Source organism: Pocillopora damicornis, chromosome 3 (assembly GCF_964200805.1).
Source record: "Pocillopora damicornis chromosome 3, jaPocDami1.2, whole genome shotgun sequence".
Taxonomy (NCBI): domain Eukaryota; kingdom Metazoa; phylum Cnidaria; class Anthozoa; order Scleractinia; family Pocilloporidae; genus Pocillopora; species Pocillopora damicornis.
Window position 1 is genome coordinate 430042 of NC_142672.1, and position 27802 is coordinate 457843.

General features: G+C 36.8%; 6 protein-coding genes across 6 annotated transcripts; 3 read left to right on the forward strand and 3 right to left on the reverse strand.

The window, feature by feature from the left end:
• Positions 1-191: 191 nt before the first annotated feature.
• On the reverse strand, positions 192-5175 carry LOC113674002 (uncharacterized). The gene is made up of 5 exons (XM_027190476.2): positions 4791-5175; positions 3125-3259; positions 2348-2410; positions 1702-1791; positions 192-1580 (listed from the first exon to the last, which is right to left on the reverse strand). Exons 1-5 carry the CDS (start codon positions 4998-5000, stop codon positions 891-893), a joined length of 1188 nt encoding a protein of 395 aa, XP_027046277.2. The 5' UTR covers positions 5001-5175; the 3' UTR covers positions 192-890.
• On the forward strand, positions 5173-7476 carry LOC113673991 (maltase 1). Its single transcript, XM_027190471.2, has one exon. The coding sequence runs from the start codon at positions 5204-5206 to the stop codon at positions 6896-6898; it is 1695 nt and encodes a 564-aa protein (XP_027046272.2). The 5' UTR covers positions 5173-5203; the 3' UTR covers positions 6899-7476.
• On the reverse strand, positions 6904-11664 carry LOC113673992 (protein-L-histidine N-pros-methyltransferase). Its single transcript, XM_027190472.2, has 6 exons — positions 11382-11664; positions 10499-10641; positions 9828-10018; positions 9188-9397; positions 8288-8472; positions 6904-7824 (listed from the first exon to the last, which is right to left on the reverse strand). The coding sequence occupies exons 2-6, from the start codon at positions 10595-10597 to the stop codon at positions 7616-7618; spliced, it is 894 nt and encodes a 297-aa protein (XP_027046273.2). The 5' UTR covers positions 10598-10641; positions 11382-11664; the 3' UTR covers positions 6904-7615.
• A 21-nt stretch (positions 11665-11685) lies between these two features.
• On the forward strand, positions 11686-15734 carry LOC113673958 (transmembrane protein 64). The gene is made up of 2 exons (XM_027190431.2): positions 11686-12444; positions 13657-15734. The coding sequence occupies exons 1-2, from the start codon at positions 11893-11895 to the stop codon at positions 14113-14115; spliced, it is 1011 nt and encodes a 336-aa protein (XP_027046232.2). The 5' UTR covers positions 11686-11892; the 3' UTR covers positions 14116-15734.
• Positions 15735-16356: 622 nt separating this feature from the next.
• Positions 16357-19915, reverse strand: LOC113673959 (M-phase phosphoprotein 6). Its single transcript, XM_027190432.2, has 6 exons — positions 19879-19915; positions 18970-19145; positions 18783-18892; positions 17947-18040; positions 17307-17401; positions 16357-17006 (listed from the first exon to the last, which is right to left on the reverse strand). Exons 2-6 carry the CDS (start codon positions 19033-19035, stop codon positions 16859-16861), a joined length of 513 nt encoding a protein of 170 aa, XP_027046233.1. The 5' UTR covers positions 19036-19145; positions 19879-19915; the 3' UTR covers positions 16357-16858.
• LOC113674032 (cilia- and flagella-associated protein 90) lies at positions 19504-21824 on the forward strand. The gene is made up of 4 exons (XM_027190505.2): positions 19504-19653; positions 19736-19870; positions 20834-20944; positions 21615-21824. The coding sequence occupies exons 1-4, from the start codon at positions 19555-19557 to the stop codon at positions 21759-21761; spliced, it is 492 nt and encodes a 163-aa protein (XP_027046306.2). The 5' UTR covers positions 19504-19554; the 3' UTR covers positions 21762-21824.
• The last annotated feature ends 5978 nt before the right edge of the window (positions 21825-27802 follow it).

Here is a 27802-nt window from a genome sequence, read left to right on the forward strand (position 1 = left end):
TCTTCTTTCTTACATTTAATTTCAGTATTTGATGGATATGATTCAATTTTATTCCAAACGCTGGAGGTAACTGGATTCTGGTCTTATAAGGGCTGTTAGCGCGTCGGCTAACAGGTTAGCCGACAAAATTGACTTTCTTTTAAATGTGATCGAAACCCTGATGACACATCTTAACTAATAGTAATATAACATACGTGTAAACATTTTATTGCACATTCGCCCACTTTTCATACATTTATGCTAAAATCTACTCTCTTTTGTCTCGTTATTAGTTACAGAAATCTAGGTTTTTAAGGGCAGTTTAACTTCCCTATTTTCAATGGAAAAATTAGTTATTTACAATTACATCCGCTTATTACGTCATACTACTTTTCTCGTACATCATGGTGCTGCTGAAATCTAAAAGACTACAGAAATCACACCAAATACCATTTGGGTCTGCAGTTAAATACCTTCCAAGTTAACGAAGTTAAATACCGAGTTTGCTATAAATAGCTTTGTAAAATACGCTCCTTATAATTACTGTGTTGAATAAATACGGAAATCGATAAATCGATTGAGCGGGTAATTGTGCAGAATTATGAGTTAAATAGTTTGCCAAAAAAAAATCTACCAAACTAACCAGACCGAATCATCTCAGTCTCCTCTATTTAAAAAGCCAGTTCAAATTGTTTAACGTACATTGACGAAGCATAAACATTCTCAACATACTATACGTACAGTACCAAACGATGAAATACAAAATTCTCCTAGCTTAAAACAGGAATGGATAATTGCAAGTTGCACCTGAAAAACATTTTTTTCACCAAATGCCAGGGTACATCATCTACCTCGGAAAGCATCTGCATTAAGAAATGGGGGAGGGAAGGTGGCGTAAAAAGAGCCTTCTGCTACCAGAAAGCACCCACCCCTCCCACTTGTGCTCCATTTCTCACAGTCCCACCGCTTGTTGCCCGTGCAACAACTTTGGCATCTCCCTTCAAAGTTGGTAACACATACGTTTTGGAGACTCTTTTCTTGAGAAGCTTTTCGTGTTCATCCTTCAGTGCATTGTAATCCCGTTTAAGATGGACAAAGTCAACAAATGTGTGTTTCTCCGGTGTTTGTGACTTCATAGCTGCTATTTCATTGAGAAGTCCTGTAATCCTGTTTTTAAGCAAGTCTCTTTCTTTGTACATGTGCTTCAAGGTCTGAGCAGAATCCTGAATATTGAACTCCAAAAGTTTGTTGCCGTTTTCTAGTTTTTCGTTAGCTTCTGTAAGGGCTTCATTTTTACTCTCTAGTTTCTGAATAAGTCCTTTCAACTTAGCTATTTCAGCCTCATCCTGTTCTTTTAGCTTATTAGTTTCCATGGCTTTACCCTGCTCCTCAGCTTTAGCTTCTCGTGAAAGTTTTGTCTGCATTTCCAGAACAGCTATCCTAGATTTCAAACTGTCCACCTCTGATGAGAGAGTTTCATTTTTCATATTCAAATCATTTACTGTCTTCTCTAGGACCCCTTTTTCTTGTTTCAACTGTTCACAGTTTTGTTTCAGTAACTCAATGGCTGCCTTTGATTCTTGAAGAGCTGAATTCAGTTTCTACAAAAATTAAAACCAACACACTCCTTAAAACAATTCCTTAATTACTTAATAAACACCAAAGTGTGACTTAATGCAGAAAAGTTTACAAATGAAAAAAAAAAACACTATTGTTACTTACAACAGTATCACATCCTGTTCTTTTTAAAATCTCCAGTTCTTCTTTCAGAAACTTGTTTTCTTTCTGAAGATCTTCAATTTTCTTGGTAACCTTTAATTTAATAAAAACCTTTATTTTAAAATTGAATAATTGTATAATTAACCTAACTGGCTTAACCCTTTACCTCCCATGAGTGACTGAGAATTTCTCCTTACAATATCAATACAAAAGCAAGCATAGAAGAGATGAGAATAAAATATAATATCAATTAGGGGACTATTAGTTGATCCAGTACCAAATTCTCTACATTGACATCATAAGAATTGTATGGCAGACAGAAAGGAGAATTACTAATGAGATCTTGGGAGTTAAAGGGTTAATGTGTTCCAATATGGTTCCATATCTTTCAACCACGGCCTTGTTGAGGAAAACAGTAATTTTTAATTTCATCCTCACAAGAGGCTTCTGCTTTGTTCCATAAACTAATCAAAGGCAGTGTTTATACACCATCACACCTTCTATGCCCCCTGAAAATCTAAAGATTAGCTACTGAAAATGGGATGTTACCTTCAAAGAAGGCATTCAAGTGGTTAATGACTGGAGCAATAATTAGTATTGATTAGAACAAGACATAATTATCAAAGAACCACTCAGTTGCTCAACATACCTGTTGCTTCTCAATTGTCCAGCAATTTTCAGCTTCAAGTTTTTCTGACACAATTCTCATGATCTGAAGAGAAAATGACCATCATTTCCTTTATTTTGTTTTAAAAGTATCTCAGTGGGCTGGAATTTTAAATCATCAAATCTGATTGGCTACTTGCGTGCTAGTAACCAGTGCAGCTTTTGAAAATATCAACCATAGTTCAGAAACTTTACAAAAATAAGTAAGTTATTTACCACCCTTTGTTGGTCCATATAGAAAAATTCTGGAATTGATCTCAAGTACAGCCCTTTGCCTTCAGCCTTGGGCGGTACTGAAGACCTCTGACACATTTTCCCCCAAACAGACCTTCTGCCCAGTAAATACCAGTAATGTAGATATATCTACTTACATTACCTTCATGCTAATAGTTCACAAACCAAGGTCTTAAGTGCTACATTCCAAAGTTGAGGACGAAAGTTTTTTTTTTAGCCTGAGAAACCTAGTTTTGCTACCTCAATCAAAGATGACAAGCTGGCATGGTAAATTTGGCTACCCACACTGTCAACTCAAATTATCAAGAAATCTTTTCATTCTAATCATAACTCAATAAAAATTGATAATTTAAATGCAGGACCTTAAAAGATAGGGTTCAACGATGCACAATTTTTCAGGTCTTCACCGCAAACACTTGTCACAGCTATGTAGCTCACTTTTATATAATTTCTTAAACATCTTTGTACTTTGTAATCAAAGATTTAATTACATTCTACAGGTATATTGTTGCATGTAATTACCCACCTCTACTTTGTGTTTTTCTGTCAAAGCTGCACAGTTTTCATCAATCTTCATCAAACAGTCTCTTTGCATTTGCTGAAACTTATCCTTTGCTTCCTTAGCAATATGATGAAGCTCTTCACACTTCAATAATTCACCCTGCAGAACATTTGACAAAGTAATGACAAAAAAATACTAATATAGGAAATTTCATCTAACTCTCTATCCCCATAAAGTTCACAAGAATAAAGAAGATTCCATTGAAACATTATTGTATCATGGATGTGAGTGATGGATGATAGGTACCTTACTTTCAGAAAGAAATATGCTGTAATGATATGAAAATGTTCTTTTGCTGGAATTTCAACTTTTTTTTTGATTTAACTGCAACTGATCACTAAATTAAGAAGACTACAACAGCGAAAGTCATTTTGGATGTGACATAATTTGTGCTAGACTTTCAACAACTCTCTAGTATTTAATTAAGTCTTCTTGACAGTTCAACAGTTTGTGTACATTGGTAAACTGTTCAGTGTAAACATGGTCTTTACTGCTGTCATTCATAAAATGGGTCATAAATCTCTTAAAAACAATAACTTACTGAAAACCAACATGATTGCTACAACTGCTATGGCAAATGAAAAATGCTAATGAGAAATAAAATGAGAACCAGCCCCCATGATTAGTTTCAAATTATGACCACATCTCACACTGATGGAAGTGATGGTCTAGATTTTGGGGGACAAAGGATTTAGTTGCACAACAGATAGTGTTTCATGAGTGATATATCTTAGTGAATATCTTTGTGAGGTGAAGGCAGCTGGATATTGACAAAGAACTCTTTAGTATTATCTAGAAGGACATTAGTATTTGCAGTGTTGTTCAGTTGTTCATGTGGTAATTCAGTGATCCCTAATCCTGTAGTGTGCATTCTTTGTGTAAAGAAAGCTCCAGTGTATGGCCAAACAAAAAAAATGTAATATGGTGGTTTCTTGATCAGTGAACCTGTGTTCCACAATCACTGACGCTTGACACTCTCTTCAGAACTATTTGATCAAGGGTCAAAAATTCTAAAACATCCTAAAGAGGATATGAAACAAACTGATCAATGGTTGCAAACTTTATTCAAGACTCAAAATCAACATATTGGTGAAGAGTGACTAGCACAAGTAACATGTATGCAAGCACCCATAAGGCCTAAATAATGAGTAGCAAACAGACTTTATGACCACATTCTATGCAAGAATGTAGTATAGCTTTATGATGCATCCAACTGTGTGTGAAAAACATGAGTGGGAATGAAACTTGATGCCTAGTCCACGTTCCTTTATTTTTTTGCGCAGTAATATGTTGTTTTTTAATTTCTTTGCAGCAATGTGGCAGTCAGAGCTCCTTAACGTCACTTTTATCACTATTCCTACATTTGGACTTTGAGCCAGTCTTGGTTCGTTGAATTTCAGAATTTCCAATAAGCAGACATCTTGTCTGAACAAGTATGATCGATAGAGATTAATGAGAGTAAAATTTCATTACTTACAATACCAGGTAAATTATGAAATGTTAGTCTTAAATAAAAATGGCCTTGACTGTATACTTTAATCACAGCTGATCCCCTGTGCTGCGTGCGCTATAGTTAGGTCTGTTATTGAAATTAACCTGCAGCAGAGAGAGAAACTTCACAAAGTCTTACCCGTAACTTCTCTACTTCACGCTCCAGAAGATCACATCTGGCAGCTTTTGCCTCCTCAAGCTCCAGTTCAGCAATTCTAGCCTTCAAAAGATCGTTTTCGGTGTGTAAATCTTGCAGGTGTAACAAAGTTCGTATGTGTTTGCCTGTCAATCGGCCGTCTTGGTCCACTCTGTCCTCGTAGCTTGCCCTGCGATGTGCCTTTGATGACATCGTCAGTAAAATTTGCTGTTTCTTTCAAATCTTGACTTATATAAAAGTCATAAAGCAATGATATCATTCGACTTTCAGCTGTTTATGTTGTATTAACCGCATTATGTTGCTACTTGTTTATTCGTCGGCAAAGGAACCAGTTATTTCCATCTCTGAATTTGGGTCCCAGTTCTCTCTTCTGCGGTGTTCGCCTGGGGGAAAATATGGTGGCCGAGGATTTAGGTGCAATGTGGCCTATGATTGTGGCCATTTTAGCTGCAGTTATCTTAAACGCAGTGATTTTTACTCTATTGAAGGGATACAAAGCGCGAAAAGAGCAGAATGAGCGGAAACAGTGGTGGAAAGAGAACGTAATTTATCATATATATCCTCGATCTTTCCAAGACTCGAGTGGCGATGGAAATGGCGACTTACGGGGAATAATGAACAGGCTGGACTATTTTGAATACATGGGGATCAAAATCTTATATCTGAGCCCAATATTCAAATCTCCTATGGTGGACAATGGCTACGACATCTCAGACTTCACAGACATTGATCCTCTCTTTGGAGATTTGAATGACTTTGATGAACTCTTAAAAGCGATGCATGTAAGGGACATGAAACTTGTGCTGGATTTTGTACCTAACCACACTTCAGATGAACACCCATGGTTCCTTGAGAGTCGCGCCAGTAGAGAGAGTCCTAAAAGAGACTGGTATGTCTGGAATGACCCTTCCCCAGGGGGTGGGGTACCTAATAACTGGGTCAGTGTATTTGGAGGAAGCGCATGGAGCTACGATACCAGAACAGGACAGTATTATTTGCACCAGTTTTGTCCTGAACAACCCGATCTGAACCTCAGAAACGCTGAGGTGCGCCAGGCTTTGAAGGAAGTGCTAATCTTTTGGCTTGACAAAGGAGTTGATGGATTTAGAGTTGATGCAGTTCCTCATCTTGTTGAGGATTCAAAATTTCTTGATGAACCCACTAAGCCTGAGTATGATCCCTTACGTCCCAACTATGATCACTTGGAGCACATTTACACGAAAAACTTGTGGGATAATCACAAAATTGTTCAGGAATGGAGAACACTTCTCAATCAGTACAAGGTGCCATACAGAATACTCATAGGGGAGATAACGGCAGATCTTCCAGATGTTATGAAGTATTATGGTGGGAGATACAGTGAATTTGATTTCCCCTTTAACTTTGGGTTTTTGGGGCTTTCCAAATCCACAACTACACAAGATTTGTATAAAGTAATCTCAGATTACCTTACTGCCCTACCCAGGGGGAAGTGGCCCAACTGGTTATTAGGAAACCATGATGTATCCAGAATTGGTACCAAAGTTGGCCATGGGTACTCCCGTGCACTAAACGTCCTCCTTCTTACACTTCCTGGAACTGCTGTCACTTATTATGGGGAAGAAATTGGAATGACAGATGCTGAAGTGCCTCTTAAAACCAGCAAAGATTTCCGTGATCCTCAACGATCACCTATGCAGTGGTGCAGTAAACAAAATGCTGGTTTTACCTATGGAATGAAACCATGGCTACCTGTTGCAAAAAATTTCAAAACAGTGAATGTAGAGGATCAAATGGCAGATCCAACTTCAGCTTTACAGCTGTATCGAGAACTACTGAGGATAAGGTCTTCTTCACAATGCCTTAAAGAACTTGGTTTCAAAGTTGTTCATGTAGATAGCTCAATTCTTGCTTATACCAGGTCAGCCAAACACTGCAAATTTCTCATAATAGTAAACTTTGGGCAGGAGAGTTGGACAGGTTCACTTGATAGCATCAGTGGTTCAGGAGTGGTTGAAGTTGACAGTGAAATGAAGATAAGGGGAGCAAAAATTCTCTTTGATAACATTAAATTAAGTAAAGCTCAGGCTCTCGTTGTGAAAATACCATAACAGACTTTCTATTGAATTTGAACTTTATTGCCCTTATAAATATGTAGTTACCTGTTTTAGCACACTCTATACAGAATGTTAAATAGTACTAGAATGTATGCCGATGTTAAATCAAATAAAACTGGGTTAGAAATACCCACCCTTAGTGTATTTTGTTGAAAAACAACCTAATTACTTATTAAAAGTATTAAAATGCATGCATTGTTTTCTAAAACTTGAATGTTGTGATATGACATATTCCTGTGAACAAGTGAGATTTACAACCCAAGAACAAAATAGGTGCTGCAGCACACATGGAAACATGTGGCCTGTGGTGGCTTGTCTCTTTATGTTCTACAGTGCCTGCTTGCAGGTCAGTTGCTTATTAATCAATATGACTTGTTCAAAGGAAGTAATGTGGCAATTGCATAGATTTCATTTTGCTTGTTGCTAGAGCACTGCTTTCTGCAAATTTTATTCTCTTGTTAAAATAGCTGTTATTTGCTGTTTTGAAATAAGGATAATTTAAAACCATAAATTTTACTGTTGTAAAAATTTGGTAAGAAATGAAATTTTGTAAATAAAAATATTAAAATACACTTCCTTGTACAGAAAACAATAGGCATATCTGAAGTAAATACTCATCTAGCTCTACGTTTTAAACATTTGGGTCATTGATGCCATTTCTGTGGAAATATTATTCCCTTCACTCAATTTGAAGCGCATGTTTGTGCTGCCTTATTGTGGTATTTTGAGAACAAACAAAGCATCATCCAGAATGTAAAAATCCTTATACAAATCACCCTCACATAAATATGGAACTCTTGTAAACAGTTCCACAGTAAATCCACTTGGCTCAAACACATCAGAAACAAGACTTTGTACTTGTTCTTCCCATGAATTTCCATGAACTGTTATAACTTCACTTGGCTGAATCATCTTTGTGCCTAAAGAATAATACAGACTTCAATTTCTTTATATATAAAACAAATTTATATTCTATTTCTTTTTTTTTTTTTCTCTTTGAAGACAGAAATAGCTTACACCTTGTACAAAAGCTGCTTATTTGCCTACACTGCAGAAACTCATCAGACTTTCATAGCACAACTTACAGAATGTAGCTTAGAGGATAGGTACCCTCTCTGGATAGGATGTTAGTGTACCACAGGTTACTATCAACATTTCAACAGAGATGACCCAAACTGCTGCAACATACTCACAGATGCCTTAACCATCATTTGATGATGGAGCATTTGAATCACCTGTTCTAAGCCTTTGGAGTACTCTTAGTAACTGCCATATGTTACTTCCATTAAAGGCCTTCCTTAATTAAAGGCATAGTTTTCATTTTGAATTAGCTTCTGTAAGACAAAAAAAAAAACAAAACAAAAATTATAGACTCAAGCATACCTGATTCCACAAGGGGTCTAAATGGAAGAACAACTGCAACAATCAGGCGGCCTGTTTCAGGATGTAGAGTTTCCTTAATGTCACTGAGTAGTGTGAGAGGTTTGTCACACCTATCCAACAGGTTTAGGCATGCAATCACATCAAACTTGAAATCAACCTTCATCCATTCACTTTCATCAAGTAACCTGACATTGACAGAGAGATTCGATGCCTTGCATTAAAACCCTTTCTCAGATTTTAAACTTCTCGATTTGCTTTTTAGTGACAGACAGCAAACCTGGTTATCTACAGAAAGGCTAGGAAGAAAATATCACAGCATTTATGTTTGTTACGAGATCTCATCAACTTAAAAAGGTAATCATAAAAACAAAGATATGGAAAGACATTCAGCAGAGAAGTTCAGCTGTAGGCCTTGTGTTGTGCACTTTAACATACTTTAAGATTTGGGTCTTAGGGATTCTAAAAAGAGAGAATTAACAATTAATGCTAAAGCTGTTGAGGTGGCAGGCAGTTACAAACTGTCAACTGAATCAGGAAATCCACATTCATGCTCTGATCAGATCATTGTCTTGTAATAGAGAACTTAAGCAAAGATGTTTTTGAAATGCAGATGATAGCTGGAGGAAATTAACTCTGGCTTACTTTGACACAAAAGTATCAACCACAAGGTTGTCGTTTTAGCATTTTGTGGCACATGGTGCTGATCAGAAAGGTGGAGCGAGCACTAGGAATGAAAATGGGTACTTGCCAACCAGTAGGGAAACTAGACAAAGCAAAGGAGGGAAAGAGGGGGAGAAGAAGACATACTCATCCTTGATTCATGTTACAGAAACCACAGTGAGCAGTAGCAGTAATGGGTCACTTGGCCCCCCTTAAGACTTGATCTTAAAGCTGACTTACTTGAAGCCCTTGTCTTGGAGTCTCCACCTCATGGATGGAGACTGCTCTGTAGCATAAACTTCATCAAAGTGATGTTTTATAACACTTGTTACTTTGCCATCACCAGCTCCTAAGTCTAACATAGTCCCTGTCTTCCATGATCCATCTACATTCATGAGTCTTTGAAACTGGGCATCAGAAAATACAAACATTGATCCTCGATCCAAAATTCTACAAAACAGAATAACAAATAAATCTAATTGTTTGCTGAACTCAGGAAATTAAAAGTTATACAGGTGAAGTAACTTTTATAGGAATGTTATTTTTTTCACAAATAATTGATTTACAGATCTTTGCATTCCAAGTTCCTGTGTTCTACTACTGAGCCTAAGAGACTCTATGGTAAGGTGGAACATTGATATGTTCATAAGTGAAAGACATCCTGCATACTGCTTGTTTCAGCAATGACAAAAGCATTAAGTAAGTAAATAGAATAAGAAAGGTGGTCAATTTTGGGTTTCATCACAAAAAACAATGTTATTTCTCTTGCCATGAGCATGGAGCAAAGAAAGTGCGTGACAGTCATCTTTGGTCTACTCTTGAGACAAAATGAAATTGTGCACATAAATTATACATAATACAAATCTTTCAGACTAATTACCCATTTGCTGTAGTCACAGACATAAAGAAACCAAAGAACCCTTTGAATAGAAGATGTCCAATCTGCGTGAACACTGCATCAGCTTTCTCATGACAGTTTTGTAAGAAAGCTTCAGTTTCTTGATCCAGTGAGCTCTCTACAAACTTAGCTCGTAGCTCTTCCAACAAAGCTTCATTTTCACATTTGTACCACTGTAAGCATTACAAAATCACACAAAAAAACCATCAATGTAAGAGTTTGTAAAATTCTTTCATTTTCATTTCTATAGACTAAAAATGTTCTTCACAGAACAAGATCAATGGAAACTTTCACAACTGCTTGAATCATTTTTTCTCTGTTAATTACTTTATTATTGAAATATCAAAATTATTATTTTGTTTAAGCCCTCTTATGGATGGTTGTCAAAGAAACCCATTTGTCATCAAACAGGTATTACAAGTTTTAAGCAACTTCTGAGGTGAAAAAGTCATATTATCTAAAATGCATGTTTCATGATACAAAATTTGTATTAACATAGATAAAATTTCACAAAGAAGTCTTAAAATTCATCATCATACAGTAGAACAACCTAGAAAGCATGACACATTAAGTTATTTCTGATTGAAAGCTAGTTACTTCTATCCAAGAGCCCTGTATCCCTAACAATCACAGAACACCATAAAGAAACTCACTGATGTTTTCTCTGTTTCCAGTTCTTGGCTGTCATTTTCAGCAAGTCTCTCTAATAACAACCTTCCAGTTCTGCTTCTGACATATGGACTGACCCACATGTATTTATGACCATTAGCCTCCTTCCTCACAGACAGAAGTGACGCTTTACAAGAGATAAAATAATAATAAAAAAAAACAATAACAAGAGAAATCAGTGCCATGTAATTACACCATGCTGGATATACTACCAGGCTTGACACCCTACCACTGAGTTGGGAGAAACTCATACTATCATAGGTTTATTGTGAAACTCAGAAAAACCTGGACACCTGAAATGTTAATGAAATTTTACTGTGATTTTCAGATAAGGCCTATCGAGCAGATAAAAATAAATAACAAACAGCTGTAGGTAATTAATTTGTGGTTTTGAGGTTTGATTGCATGTCCTGAACTTATTTGGGATTGGTCGCTACAAAATGTATTTGTCAGTATCAAATCAAAGTGTTTACTGTCTTCTGAGTCTAAACATAATACTGTATGCCTTATATCATATTTCATGTGAACAGAGCATGTATACACAAATGTTCATCAGAATAACTTACTTCATATAAATAGTGATGATGTATGAGATTTACCTATTTTACGAGAAATTTCAACAATGCTGCTAAGAAATTATGCATGATGATGTTGCAAGTAACTTCTCCTTTAAGTTTTATATCATATACATGATGTTGTAAGGAAATTTTCAGTTTGAGGGTGGCAACACAGAGGGCAACATGAGCCATGGACCAATGAGCTGAGGGTCCAAGGTTACAAAAAACAAAACAAAATATACACTTCTATTCATCAATAGCACAAGAATAATACCCCATTTAAGAGTAATATCATCAACTTCATTCATACCTGTGAGAAAAAGTCTGATTACCGCTGTGTGATACACGGTGAAGAATACCCCAAGGGAAACAGTGATAAAGCTTGGCTACCAAGCACTTCGAAGCGATTGAGTTTGTAAGTAATCAGGTTCGTCTTCGAAAGCTTAGTAGTGGGTGAGTAACGAGATCTATATAATCATTTAAAATAATGCGGACGAAATTTGTAATACTCCAACCTGACACAATATATTTTTTTGTGCGCCTTCTTCTTAGAAAAACTATGACCCCAACAGAAATAAAAGGCTTGGTTACAAAGCGCTGAAGAGTCCGCTGACAAGAAAAGCTTACTCAATACTTTGACATTCGGACACAGTCGACACTGGGCGTTAGCGAAGTATTATTATATTACCATGGATTGATTTCACAGGAAGTCACGCTTTTTGAGGTGGTTTTCGGTCTTACACTACAGCGAAGTGTACTGATCGTCCTTATTTTCACAGATTATCGACTGACCTTACGAGTTGGGTTAGGTCGGTCGAAAAATGGTGTTCAAATATGGGCAAAAGTGCACAGAACAAATTCAGTCGAGCGCGCAGAAGTGTCTTGGCGAAACAACAAAGTTTGACCAAGTTGTTAGCAAACGAACACAACCCAGATGCTATCAGATCTCTGGTACAGCTCTAATCTTCCTAATCATTGGACTAGTCTTGGTTATTTTGTGTCGCCGATACATCAAAGACGTTTTGGAAGCGCTACAGAATTTGGATGAATGGCAAGGGATTCTGTTGTTTGTAATCATGTTTACGGTTGTTTCTTTCCCAATGACATGGGGTTACATCTTTCTTAACGTAGCAGCGGGTTATTTGTATGGATTTGTGCTTGGATTTATCGTCGTTATATTTTCCGTACTGTGTGGTTTATCAATTGCATTCATTGTTTGTAGACGATATTTACGAGATTTCGTACGCTCAAAATTGGAGTCGGATAGTTTAAAAGCTATTATGCGTGTTGTGGAGGGCAAACGTGGTATCAAAGTCATTGCATTAACTCGGCTTACACCGGTACCCTTTGGACTGCAAAATGGATTGTTTTCGGTAAGTAATCAGCAGTATTTTTTGCTATCACATGATCAATCGTAAGGTTGTCTTTCTCCTTGTATCCGTTGGTGATTGTGAGTAAACACCTTTTTCGACTCGAGAGCTTTCTCAACTTTCTGTGGCGTCCATCCGCTTCTTATGTTAATGTCTCTGTATAAACTATTCAAACACTACTCCTTACTCATGTAGGCGTTGATAACTTTTCAATGGGAGGGGTTTTGAGTAACCTTTTGCTGGCATCGTCAGGTTGTTTTACAGTTATATTTTAGTTATCGCATGTTCTTGGCATGAATTCAGAATTATGTAAAGCCGAGAGGCGTCCCTTAGCATGTCCGTTCATAGCATGATAAATACTTCTTTGTGGCAATTTCAAAGTCTTAGTCATTTGATGTAAATTATATATTTACCTCCTTTCATCACCATTAGAAATAAAGTATTGATTTTTGCATAAAGCAGATGGCAAAGACTGTAATCGTAGCTTAAAAAGTTTATAAATTGAGGATATGTCATTTAATTTTTTTCCCACCGACCTTCACTAGCTCTAAAATATGAAAAAGTTATTGAGGGCTATGTCACGTCAGTAAGGCTCTCAAGGGGGAGAAACCAGTGAAATAGATATGGACAAATGGAAGCATTTTGGTACCTCTTTAATAGAGACAGTGCCTTCTTATTAGCCCATATTTATGACACTGTTTTGGCCCTCTTGAAACCCTAATACACTGTATCTAATCTCTCTTGAAATGCAAATTTTTGGATGTGCCAAATTACATCGAGGCAAATGATATTTTCTGATCCCACTATTTGACGTTTTTAATTTTGTTGAGCTCTGAGAAAAGGGAGTGATTATTAGTTATTTTCTATTTAATTATGATTCTAGAGTAGAAAAACAATACTTTTGACCTTTTTTCAACTTTCTAAGTAGTGTAGGAATCAGCAACAAGCCTTAGTAAACCAATGTACTGTATGATGTGATAACTTCTGGCTGGTGATACTTTGTTTTTTTTGTTTTTTTTTTTATTTTTAAACAGAGATTGAATGTTTGAGTTCAACTTTCAAAACTTTCTCTTCTATAAAAAATGCATAAATTTTGTTAATAATAGTTTCTTTGTTTGTTATGAAAATATGATCATATGTTAAGAACAAGAAAAATCTAGGGTTTCATCCTAATTATGTTTATTAATCATAATTGTGTTTTCCTTCATCCCACAGGTAACTAATGTTAGTACAGCTAAATATGTAATTTCATCTACAATTGGACTTCTTCCCACACAAGCACTGAATTCATACATGGGATCTACATTTCGTTCTTTGGAAGATCTGGTTGAAGAGCAATCTGGAGGATACATTATCCTGTTTGTTCAATTCATCATTAGTATACTTTTAATGACATATGTTATACGCCGAGCAAGAAGGGAATTGAATAGAACTTGCGATGAGACAGAGCCTGAAGTTCTTGCTAATGGTCATATAATAGTGGCTGTACCAGAAGAATTTCAACTGATTCCAGAAGAAAAGAATTTTAAAATAGATTTTGACTTAGAGGCACAGCTGGAAGAGAAAGAGTTCATTGATCACAAAACGGCTAAAAAAGGCCACAAGAGGTCAAAATCTGCATCAGCTGTGTTAACTGCAGTCAATGAAATTGCCAAAGGAGCCCAAACTCCATAGCTATTGTTCATGAACTATCATTTGTATTTTTTATTTCCTTGTGGATGATTATGTTGTTGTTTGAAACTAATTCTAGGTCAAAATGGTTTTAATTAAACTATTTTTATTTGGTTTTTAATTTCGATTGATTTGCCTTTGTTCCAAACACTGGTTTATTATCACAGTGTTCATACAAAGTAAAATACAAGGTCATCTTGCTTTAAATCATTTTTACTCAAAAAATCGGCTACACTTGATTTAGTTTTCTGTTATTAGGCTTACAGTGTATGTTTAGGGTGATCTGGGATGATCAGAGATTTCAAACTTTTTGCCATCCTTAATGTTTCTGATATTAGCTTAGAGGCAATAAAGGTGATAAAGAGTACTCTTGTAAATCTGTGACTTCTTGTTTCCATAAGTTGGAAACATCCAGATGTGGGGGTAGAGCAAATTAAGGTCATTTGTATTTTATGTAATGGTGGAAAGAGGACTTTTTAATGAAGTCTTATATTTAAACCAAGAATTAGAGGAAAAGGTGATAATTGCAAATTGCAGTACAGTACTCATTAAAAATGCACATACAAGCATTTAAAAAACAAGAGAGAGATTTCCTCTCAGATTAGGCTTTCCCTGGTCTCTTAGACTGCAAACAACTTGGCATATTCATTAGATTGTGCAAAATTGTTAGGTAGATCAATTTAAGAAATATTTTTTTTAAGAGAGGAACATGATAAGTATTTGCTACAAACAGCACCAAAGTCTTCCCATCAAAGCTTAAGACCAAAGTAACAATCCTTTGCACTTGTTACTGTACATTTTAATGGCAAGTTAATTGGCAATTCTGTTTCTGATAAAGTATTCCCAATAAACTGCAAGTGGGTTACAAGTGGGTCAGAGGTGATTAACTTTCCTTGTTTATTTAAGAATTTTGAAATTAATGGTATTGCTAGATTGGTTGGGATTTTATTGGGATGTTAATTATTTTAACAATTCAGGTGCCTGAACCCATGCATTTACCAGGCATATTTATTTAATCTAGGGCTTCAAATTATTCTATTCTTCAGTGGGCCTTGTCTGAAGGCAGATTTTATTAGAAAATAAATATATTTAGCCTATTTTCAAATTAATACTTAATCTGGATTCCTTTCATCTTGGAACAGCTATCAATTATGGTTTTCTGGCTTTGTAACGGTTTCAAGTTTCTCTGCAATTTACAGTGTCTGGCTAAAGCAGTGTTCTTCAGAACCACAAGTGGCCAGGATTTTCCTTGGCTACTTCCTTCTGAGGCTGCAGCTAACTGTTGTGATCAGGAAAATAATTCTTCCTGCTAGCTTGGTTTTTTTAATGTATTTGTTTGTCTGGTATTTTTTGAAAAAAAAAAAAAAAGAAAAAATCTCTGGAGAACACTGGTTGGAGATTAAATTTGATCAGAGAGTGTTTTGACATTTTTTGTTATTATGTGAAAATTTATTTAATAATCTAATATCTTCATTTTTAGTACTATTTCGATATTATTTTACTCAGTTCAGAGAATATGACCATTATCTTCTCAGTCAGATGATTTCAAGTACAAATTTAGCCAAAATTCCTTCTTCATTGACTGTACAGAAGAGAGTAATAAAAATCACAGTACATGAAAATTGAGTAATGCTTGTACCTACTTGTGTTAATTTAAAGACATGAGAGCTATAGGGCAATGACCATTTGGTTGCAAATTGCAGAAACTGGTCCATGCATCATGTTGCAGAGACAAATCATAGTCAATGACTAAACAAACCAAATCAAACCCAGTGTTGCTGCAAACTGCCATTTAGCTTATCTTGCACTCCTCCATGATCAATTATGTCTTCCCTTAAGGTTTGTGAGAACCTCATTTGAGGACAGCACTTTGTCCAACTGATAACACTCTGCTTAATTTAAAATCATTGACATTCACTTCTTCTTAGATTAGGGTACTTATGAGAAGGTATAGAGGAAGACTATTAAAATCTCACTGAAAGCAAAATGGAGCTCATCATTCTTCATACAAACCATCACCCAGCTTTAATGGATACTATAAAAAATGTATTTCTTTGCTTGAAAAACTTCCAATATTTGAATACTACGACACACTAGTTTCCTTTCTTTCTTCAAATCAATTGACTTTTAAGTAGATGTATGGAACAAAAAAAATGCTTTTTGAGACTTTTCTTGTTCATGCTCTAAATTTAGGAGTTCAACTAAAATCTGTTTATCAATGGTGTACTTTCACTTGAAAGCCTCTTACCACTTTGTCAAGATTTTATTTATAAGATATATGAAACCCTATAGTACTCAATGCCCCACATTCAACCATTAAAACATTGATTAAAATTCTTGCCTTATACAGACACAAATGTTGTTGTGTGGTGTCACTGCTTATTTCATCACTATTAATCTATATGTCAGATCAAAAATTGTCAGTTTAAAAGAAAACTATGTAGACAATATTTATAAACAAGGCTTAAACTATTTCATTTTATAATAAATAAGAATGTTATCTGCTATCCATTAATCTCAGTAATTAACAAAACAATGCCAACCCAAGATCTCATAGCACTTTCTTGTTCCGCTAATAATTCTTTCAAACTAATAATTATACTTGTAAAAACTTGTATAGATAATACACTAGTACCTAAACTGATAATTGAACAGACCAACACTGACTGAGATTGAAGAACAGGGAACTGAAACTGTCCAACAATCAGGCTAACTAGTGAACAATACTTTTATCATCAACTTTTTTTTAGTCTCTGGGTTTCATAAATCCATGTTTCATTTTCTTTGATGGTTGGTTTGAACATGGACTGTCAGGTTCACAAGTCGTGCCAATTGATGATCTTTTCCTTTTTGTTGTAAATTTCTTGGCTACTGTTCCCACAAGGTTTTCATATCTGTTAAAAAAAAACAGCAACAACAAAAAAGACAGATGGCTAATTCAGGTAGCATACCATTTAGGAGTGAGTGATTGTCACCTCTGATGTTGAAGGTTAACTTATTAGCTACTACTGCTACTTTACAGGCATCTCTCAAATGAAATTATTACAAACAAATAATTATTATCAAACGATCATCAAGATTACAATTAACTGTAAAGTCTTCTATTATCTTTCACTTTTCAAACATGTAAAGTGAAATTACTTTAGGGCAACCAAAATACTTGTAAAAAAAATTGTGATAAGAGCAGTAATTACCTTTGAGCCATCTCCTCATCAGAGACAGTTTCTTCCCTTTCTCTTGCCTCTGATTGTGCTAAATCTTCTTCAGCTATCATTTCTTTAAACATTTTCTGTTGGCAGAATTTGCAATCTATATTTCATTGTTTGTGACAATTTTTTATTGTTTATCCATGAAGAGATCTGCAGTCTTCTTATTCTTCTTTTATTTTGCAAAGAGGGAAACTCATGCAAATCAATCAGAAGCCCAAGTCCAATCCTATCAAAATCTATTAAAATCAAGATAGTTAGAGCCTCAATTTAAAAAGCAAACTAAGGTAAATGTCCACAAAATCCAGCTGATGTTATCTGTACCTCTCTCAACTTCATTGAATATTTATATCACTAAATGACCTCAATTGTTTTCTCCAAATTATTGAGTTGACAAAGAGATCTTTGTGAATGACTGTTTCTTGCATAACAACTGAACTTTAATTAGCTTGTAAGTGAGGACATCTTTCTCCCAGGTATTCACTATTGTCAACAATTTACAGCTTGCATCTTCTTCAAAGGAAATAGGGACTAATGAGCTAAATACTTCGACATAAGGTTTGAATTTTGTATCTGGAGTACTATTTCCTCATCTTGACAAAAAAATATAGATATGGAAGAGACTCACTTCAACTGTTGGGTTAAAATTTTTAAAAGACATCCTTCCATTTGGGTAAAGTTCTTCACAGTGTACATAACTTGGTTCAAATTCAATGCAACTTCTGAAAAAAATTTCAAATTTTCATGGCAAATTTAAATAGTGTAAAACACTTGGGTTCATCAAAAGTAAGTTGATGAAAACTTCTCTTCTGCTAGAAACTCTTAATTGGCCAATAAGTTACTGATGATGTTAGTTTGCTAAAAAAGTAATACAATATGACTAGAATTGACAATTGAAATATTGTTATCAACAAAATGTCTCAATACCACCCCTTTCCATCAAAATAATTATCATTACAATTTTCCTAAAACAATGCTCATTCCTAAGCAGGTTCTCTAGAGAGCCAGCAATTCATAACTAAATGTGCAGCTCGAGTCAACTATGACATTTTGCTCAGAGGCACCTTTGGGTTCCAAGATCGATTCAGTAATTCTCCTATAAAGCTGCTATACATTTATTTGTAAATTAGATAGGAGAATGAACAAACGATGAAATTTATATCCACCAACCGATAATTTTGACTATTCTCGTCGCCTTATCATTGATTAGTGTATTGAATTTTTGAGGTGGTGGCACATTTTCATCATTCACAGGAGTTCGTGGTTTAATTTGAAGTAGCCACGGGGGTGTCAACCTATCATCTAGTGAGGGAGAAAGCGCGTTGCGACTGAGATCCAGACCAAACAACGGTTGCGGAGGAGACTACCCATTGCCAACTCAGCACAAAACAGCAGCCTTTGACATCCTTACGCAAAATTCAGAAATGGAAAATCTCTTTCCTCTATTCGATATTCAATCCTAACCTATCTTCTTGTTCTTGTCCATTCAGCACCCAATGTGATTCTTCGATGGCACGCTGTCGTTCTTCTTCTAGCTGGCGACGATAGTCTGTTTCTGCTTTCCTTTTCATGAACTAAATATAATGAAACAGAGAGTAGAAATAAATGTAAACATCTCACAAACACCTTGAGGTATGTAAGGGTGCATTACCTTCATTTCCATGAGATTTTTTGATAAAGTTTTTTTCACCGGTTGTTGTGGAACTTCGGCCGCCATGTTGGATTTTAGCTTAGTTACCAATCTCTCCGAGTTGTACTAAGATATCAGGCTCATCTCCAGGACATGCCGCGTTGCTTATAGGTGCGTCAAGGAAAGTCCATTCAGTACTGAATTAAAATGGCATTAAATGGAATTAAATGAAATAGACTTCGTTGCTTTAAAGGACTTCTTAAACCTGTTTTCCCTGGCTTGATTTTAAAGAGGGTTGGAGCAAACTTGCTTTCACTCAGACCACGCAACAATATGGCCATTTCTTCATTTTAAAATTATTTGATCTCCTCTCCTTTGTTTTAAAACGCCTTCTGTTTCTTTATATTTTCATTATTTAAGCAATAGGCATTTTTCATCCCCGTTAATAGTAGTGAGTGCGCATGTCCCAGCTCTCCTCATTTGGCCATGGGCGATAAAAACATTTCAACGCGCGCGCTATACGCAATTATAAGCGTCACAAACAAAAACAGTCATCAAAGGGTTTGCTTAATTTTGCTGTGTTTTATCCAAAGTCTTGCATGTGTCATGGACCAATCGCGAGCGAAAGGCTGTCTGAGGTCTAACTATGGACTGAAAACTTACACTCCTGAACAAACCAAGGAACAATGGCGAGAGAGCATGAGGGTAACACACGTTCAGGGAAGTTTCTTTGGATATGACTAACATTTTCTGATTACGAAACTGTTTCATTTCGTTTTCAATTCAGGGAGAAAAACGCCTTTCAGACTCGCATCTTCTAACGTCGAAATGCAGTGAGGCACTTTCCAAGGCCTGGAAAACAAATTTTTCAAGACATATATGTTCAGATGTTCCATTAAACTACTTCAACACAAACAAAAAGGTTAGTACCTGAGATCCTTCCACGCTGTGACTCTACAGATCAGTCCTGTTGAGATGGAAATGTTCTAATTTATTAGCCTTCTTATACCCTATTCACACCAGCAAAACATGGTTTGTTAAACTGGTTTTTACTGAATGAAAATCATAAACAGAGAACTGAAAAACTTAATTTTCCATAGGACTCAAGTACCTGCTAACTTGCATGTATAATGTGCCACATTTAAGTAAAAAATATTAGGTTCAGTAGTTTCTACGAAGAAAAAAAAATTAAAAATGTTTAAGCTTTGGTATGAATGGGGTATTAGTCTTGTTAGTCTTTCGGACGCCTTTAACACACTTGATAGACAATGAATGAGACGTTTTGAAGAAGTTCCCTTAGAAAACGATGGTGTTACACTTCACTAGCCTTGATTTGGGCATTATTCATCAGTCAACCATCAGAAGCAGTTTATTTTTTGAGTGTAAAATAACATTATATCATTATTTAATGAGTCACATGGGTAAGAACAAATGATTGAGTGTTCCTGGTTCAAACCTCTTCAGCCTCGCTTTAACAAATCCTTCAAACAAAAGGTATGAAGTTAAGTACAGAAAGCAACTGACAAAACAACTCTTCACTTGATTCTGATAATGACTTCCGCTAAGGTTGTCGAAGCGCTGGTAACTGTCACCAATAACGGTCATTTTTGGGACTCTCTATGACCTGCACGATAAGGCTACACGATTAGACTGAGGATACCTTACTGCAAGTTGCCCTTGACTGAGACAGGTTGTCGGTAGATATTAGTCAGTCATTCGCTCTAACGAAGGACTTATATTCGAAACGTCATCTTTAGAAACCTTAACGATGGCAATTTACATATTAATAGATTTACTAAGATGATAAAACCAAAGTGATTTGTGTTTAGTTATGTTGCGTTAAGTTTCCCTCCCATACCCGTCTCAAATGCCCTTTCTTCCTTAGCATGACAGGATATCAACTTACGACAGAACATTTCATATAAAGGCAGGTTATTGCAGTAAGCTTCACCGGGACGACAGAGAACATACTCAAGGACTCAATGTTAATTCTGAGGTAAAGAGATTTTTGACCAAAGTTTTAAACAATTTTCTCAGAATACAAAATTCACCAATCTCTATGACATAATTTCCCCAAAACGTTCGTCGTATCCGTCTGGTTAGCTCAGGTTGGAGAGAGATTGGGATCGGGGGCTAAAGCCTCAGACTTCACCAACACTCAGGATCTCAGCTACAGCTAACGGTGGAACTGAAAAGTGCTGCCTTTGCTATGACGTCTGCATATAGTTAGACGTTCTCGTCTTTTCGTCAACGACGATAAAACCGTAGGTTCCGTCGTCTGCAACTTTTCCGTACTGGTCATTAGCAGGGGACATTCAAGAAGCCACACGGTTAGAATCTCAAACAATAGGGAACGTAGCTCCCGGTGTTGTGGTCTGACCTTGTTTCCGAAATTTGGGACATCTGCAAATTTTTCTCAAAAAGCACAATGCGAGGTGATCAAAGTACCTAGCAAAATGTTACAAAGCGCTAAGAGTTCTTGGATATGGCGCTATAAAATTACTTCATCATATGTTTCACATTTTCCGATCTTTCATTGTACGACATTATTCTCCTCGGAATTTTCCCAGCTCAACCGAAGCATAACTTGCGTCCCACATTGCAGAGCATGCTAGAAAGCAATTTAGTGTCAGCTTAACTAGTTTTCTAACTGGATCTTTCCCCAGGAACAAACAAAGTCCGTTCCAGTCCTCAGTTCTTCTCTGTATGGACACCGCCCTCCTCTCGAGATTCCTTCTCGGAGACACGTCCGAGTGGCAACTGTTAAACGAGATTTCTTTCGTGATAGTGGAACAAACATTCCTCTTCTTTAACAAGTTTATCCCCGGCCAACGGCCACAGATAGAGAAATGAATAAAATGTTTCAAAAGGTTTCACCACGTCTAAGCGCCTTTGGATAGTAAACCGCTTTAAAACTATCGTTAAAAAATTTAGCAATTGCTTAAGTATCTCTTTGTTATTAAGTATCATGTCCTGCCCACCGAAGAGGCAGCAGCTCTAAGTTTGAATCCATTTACGAATCACCTATGGGGTTTGTGCATGGAAGTAGGTAACAGAGAAATTTTCAAACAAGTATCTCAGTAAAGAAATTCAGGGCTCTGGTAGTTTCGATTCATTTCTCTCAACGATGGGTCAACTGAGAAAAATCGCACCAAACTTTTAAACAATCAGATACAAAACGAAAAAACAGTTTTCACTCGATCACTCAGACACATCCTTTTGCTTTGCGGAGCCGAGTCTTGAGACACATTTGAAGGTTTCACTTGGAGTTCACGGCTTCTGATGATTTTTTGGCTATCATGCCTGACATGGTTTAAAAATGCGAAGCGGAAAAATACACTTAATCAGTACCTTTCTGAAGAGCTATCTCTTTACAATGTCATTCGGGTGAGCTCTCAAAGAGGAATTAATTAACTAACGGAAATAACAAACGCCTGATAACATCAGCTCAGTTCTAAAGAAGTTTGAAGCAGTATAATATCCTTTGATACCTTTAATCAAAACACTCTGCCTTTGCTTAGCGACACGTATGTTTTATTGTAAGCAATATCCAATAGTTACACTAAAAACTGATCGATCACAGGATTTGTGTTCTGTCACGTGTAGGGTGGAGCAACTATAGCGTTTGTACTTTTCTGTGAGTCGAGGTTAGTGTCAAGCATCTATTGGCAGAACTCTGTACGGCCAGTTTTCATTCTCTCGAAGAAGGAAAGATTTTATATTATTCATATCTTCAGGCAGATGTATTCGAATTTAAGATTGGACCCCGCGCGCGCCGATGAGCTCGTATGATCTGCGATTCTCATAAATTATTCGATATATGTTGTTGCACCGGTACTTGGAGAACGGATTCCTCGATATCATCTTTTGTCACTAGGCAACAGCACCATGAGTGCTCTCAGTAGAAATTGGCCTTGGATCCTCGACAGTTATCGATTGTCCATTTATCCTTTTATAATGATGCACATTAATTACTAAGTATGCCACACTGATAATGTGTTCAGATATGATTGTCACGTACAAATTTTCAGGTGTAGAATTTACTGAAAGGAAACAAGTTCGCACGGATGGAACAAGACAATGAACTGTTCATATATAGTTTGTCGAGATCGAGCGCTTCAGTTTAGGTTACTGATCGTCAGTAAATGTTCCCACGAAGCTTTGCAAAATCTTGGTGCACGTTTTGGCGAATGATCAGCCCAAGACAAATCTTTGATGAGTTTTACTTTCTCTTAGCAACATCAAATATCGCTTCAATAACAAAGACAAGATACTATATATTAACCTTTTCACTCCCACAAGTGACCAAGACAGAGTTTCTCCTTACAATATCGGTACGATATCAAGCAGGCAGGTGATGAGAATAGAGAAGAATATCAATTATGGGATTATTAGTTGATCCAATACCAAATTCTCTGAACTAACAACATAAGAATTGTATGGCAGATAGTAAGGAGAATTACTAATTGGATCTTGGAAGTGAAAGGGTTAAGAACATTCATGCGCAATATTACCTCTCTCTGCAGTCTAAATAAGGAGTTCAAATTCCTTAATCAAAATTATCTGATATTCGTTAGTACAAAAATACTGAAGTATTCTAAAGTGGTTCTTGAATTGGAACCAAACCACGCCAACAGAGATCGTCATAACATGCGATCTTACATATCCTTAAATGAATACCCTTTCTAAATGAAACCAGATATAACGAAGAAAGAAAACTTTGACGATGACAGAAGTTTAACGAAAAAATTAGTTTTTTTGTGTAACTCAAAGGTTGCAAATGGAAGAAAAGTATTATGTTATAGGTATGTACTATTGACAAGAGATAATCTCTTGCTTTTTACAAATAGATGTGACTTTGAAAATTATTCATATTGGGCATTTTGTCTGACTTATTCCTTGTAGAGAAAAAAATTACAAACGATATCGGACTCTCCACTTGCAATAAACAACACAAATGAGTGATCAGATTCGAACAGAAGTATTCAAGCACTAGTTTAATTCGACCAGGGCTTATCTGTAGGCAAATAATTCAAGAAGTTCAAGATACAGCGAATATCTGATTAGTGAGAGGTCAGTTAAGGTATGGTATAGTGCCACGCGGCCATGGGAGAAGATCAAATCAGCTACACGACAGCTGACAAAAAACGTTATTGTTTGAGTTAGAAGGTTTATTTTGCATGGTGCAGCCGAGTACCAGAAAACGTACTGTCTACGGAAAAAAACCTGTAAAATACAAATGATGCGGAGTAAACAAAGATATATCTCTACTTTATAGCTCTATCCACTAACCACCATCAGAGCACGTCACAGTGGATTGAAGAGCGAGAGCTGGGTGACCACTGACGAAAAGTTGGTCACAAAAAGGTAATTTAGTGTTAGCAACTGAGTTGAAAACGTAAATTGATATTGTAACGAGATTAAAGGCTGACGTTTCGAGTGTTAGCCCTTCGTCAGAGCGATTGAATCGATTGAATCGATTGAATCAGTCTGACGAAGGGCTAACGGTCGAAACTTCAGCCTTTAATTACAATTACAATTACAATTACAATACTTTATTCAAGAGAAGGAAAATAAAATTGTAAAAAGTATCTCTCGAAAGGGGATATTCTAGAGGTTAACCCTATATAAAAGATTCCCCGAATAAAAAGATCAAAACATTATATACAGATAATTAAAAACTGTTTACCATCATCTTAATCAATATTCATGTAAATCTTTAGTCTGTTACGAAATAAAGTCAATGATCCTGCGTGTACAATATCTTTAGGCAAATTATTCCACATATTAACGATCCGTACAAAAAAAGAAAATTTGTAGCAATTTACGATAGCTATTTTTACGTAGAGCTTATAATCGTGATTGGCTCTAGTTCGATTACATTTAGTAAGTTCAAAAAAGTCCGAAAAATGAAGACTATCTATTTCCAGAACTATCTTGTAGCACTGGATCAGAGATAAAAACTCTCTTCGTTTCTCCAAAGTTTGCCAATTCAGTAGGCGGCAGCGGTCTTCATAGCTCATTTCTCCGCGTTTTTGCTTTAATGCCAACCGAGATGCCCTTCTTTGGACTTTTTCCAAGGATTCGATATCCTTTTTTTGGTAGGGGCTCCAGACGGGGACAGCGTATTCGAGTATAGGTCTTACTAACGACTTAAAGAGGCAGGAAAACGCATAGCGATTATCGTTTCCAAGTGATCGCCTAATTATACCCAACACTTTGTTCGCCTTGTTTACTATGTAGGAAACGTGTTTACCCCAAGATAGATCGTAGTTTATTGTGACCCCTAGGTCCTTGGCACTGTCGACAGATTTTAGTTGCGTACCAAGGGAATAACTAGGCTTGGATCTGTCTCTACTGTGCGTTACACGCATAACTTCACATTTTTCAGGATTAAAGCTCAACTGCCACTTGTTAGCCCAATCGCTTAATTTGTTCAAGTCCAGCTGTAAGGCTGGTATATCCTTATCAGGCTCCATGATCTTGCGATAGATTTTAGTATCATCAGCGTAGATTTTCACGGTTGATGCAATGTTTGCCGAAATATCATTTATATAAATAATGAATAGGATTGGGCCGAGTACTGTTCCTTGAGGCACACCTGAAATCACGGGTGACCAGTCTGAACAATTGCTCCTTAACACTACACGCTGCCTTCTATTCGTCAAAAAATTTCTAATCCACAGTAGTAGAGAGCCGTCTATCCCATACCGTTGTAGTTTCAGCAGCAAGCGCTCGTGTGGCACGCTGTCGAAAGCCTTGGAGAGATCTAAGAAGATGATATCCGTTTGTTGCGAGCAATTCCTAGCCTTTGCCCAGTCATTGTAACATGTAAGTAATTGTGCCAACGTCGATTTACCCCTTAGATACGCAAATTGGTCTGGATTAAAAAGATTGAGGTCTGACCAAAAGTCGACCACACGGGACTTTACCACAGCTTCTGCAATCTTGCAAACAATACAAGTCAGTGATATTTGGCGGTAGTTCTCCATGAGATTTTTGCTCCCTTTCTTATGGACTGGAGTGATGTGGGCCGACTTCCATATACTTGGTAGTTGACCTTGAGAGAAGGATGTATTCAAAAATAAAGCCAGTGGAGATGACAACACTTGAGCACATTCTCTTAGGATGCGAGGTGATATGTAGTCGGGCCCGGGGGACTTGTAGATATTCAAATTTCTTAGCAATTTCTCAACTTCCGTGGCAGAACAAAAGATGTTACATAATTTCTCATCTGTAATATATTCAAGGTCGGGAAAGTTTTCGTGATCCTCAACAGTAAACACCGATGAGAAATAAGAATTCATACAATTGGCAATGCTCAGGTCGTCGTTAAGATACGAATCGTTCACCTTTAAGGACGCTAAATCACATTTGACTTTTCTCTTTGATTGAACAAAGTTCCAAAAAGGCTTTGAACTGTTTCCGGTCTTTAGTTCATCTGCCAGATTGTTTATAAATTGCCTACGTGCAGAGTTGCACTCCTTCTTCACATAGTTGTTGAATTTACGGTATTTGTTCCAATCAGAAAGAGCACAGGTTTTTTTTGCCCTTTTATAAAGCACTTTCTTTCTTCTACACAACTTAATTAGATCCCCGCTTATCCATGGTGCATTCGAAGTTCTCTTCACTGTCCGCCTTGGGATACACTCGTTGACAGCAGATAAAAACATATCAGACCATGCAGCCCAAATACAATCAATGTAATCTCGTTATAATGGTCAATTTACGTTTTCAACTCAGTTCTTAACACTAAATTACCTGTCATACTCTCCCACCGACGCAGCACCACAGTTTCTTTAGAAACCTGCCCCCTTTATTCGTTGATCACAGAAAGCCTACCAAAATAAACAGCGTTGAGGGAATAATAGCAAAAAAATTTGGGTAGAAACGGGATTTGCTTAAGTTCTTTCAGCCCATCCTAAGGGGCAAGACTGGATTAAAATAGTTTTTGTAAAAAATGGAGCTCTTGTTGTCCGTCTAAAAAGATCAACCACGTAAAAACTCAATCGCCGTTGCCCATAGTTCCACTCCACTCGTAAGCCATGGCTCAGGGCCTGTTGTTGTTCGATTGTCGCAGAAATATTTCATTTCCGGTTAACTTAAAGGCATGTAAAGGACGGAAATTCCACTTGTTCGACGGCTCGTGAAAGAGTCTACTTAATAAAATATATTGATTCCAAAACACTGAAACAAGAAGAATCTCTCGTCCGGAAAGAAAAAGATTGATTATGCTAGTGTCACGTTTGCAATATCCTCCGCCGTTTGTCTATTCGTTTTCACAAGGAAAAATATTGTCGGGTTGACCGACAACTCAGTGCCATGACTACATCATGTGTGCTGCATATTACTAGTGACAGCACCCTTTCTCCTTTACCAATGAGTTTGTTTTCAATGGCTGGCTCAATTTAATCACAGAAGGGGTTCAAGTTAGAAGATGATGAGGGGCCAAGAAAGCCATTAGGTCATCAGAACTGTCAGTTTGGAACCAAACCGGAATAGCGGTGCTTATGATGTTTGTATAATTAAGTTACTCGCTAAACGGATCAAGTTGGAGCGAGACAGGGGGTGGGGGAGGGTGGGAGAATGTTTTTTTTTTGTTCCGTTTGTGTGGGCGGAAGAGGCTGACCTGTTCGCGGTCATGATCAGATGCGGTGCCGAAAGGAATTTGAGCTGATTTATAAACTTACGATTGTCAATGCAACAGAAAGTAAGAATTACATTTCAGAGTTTGGTGTTAGATATGTCCTAGAACCTAGGATCGTCAAGTCAGCAGTGTCTTCAGAGTGGGCGACTAAGTGGGCGGAGTCGGAGTGAGGTGTGAAGAGTATTGTGCGCATTCCCTCCAATGCAA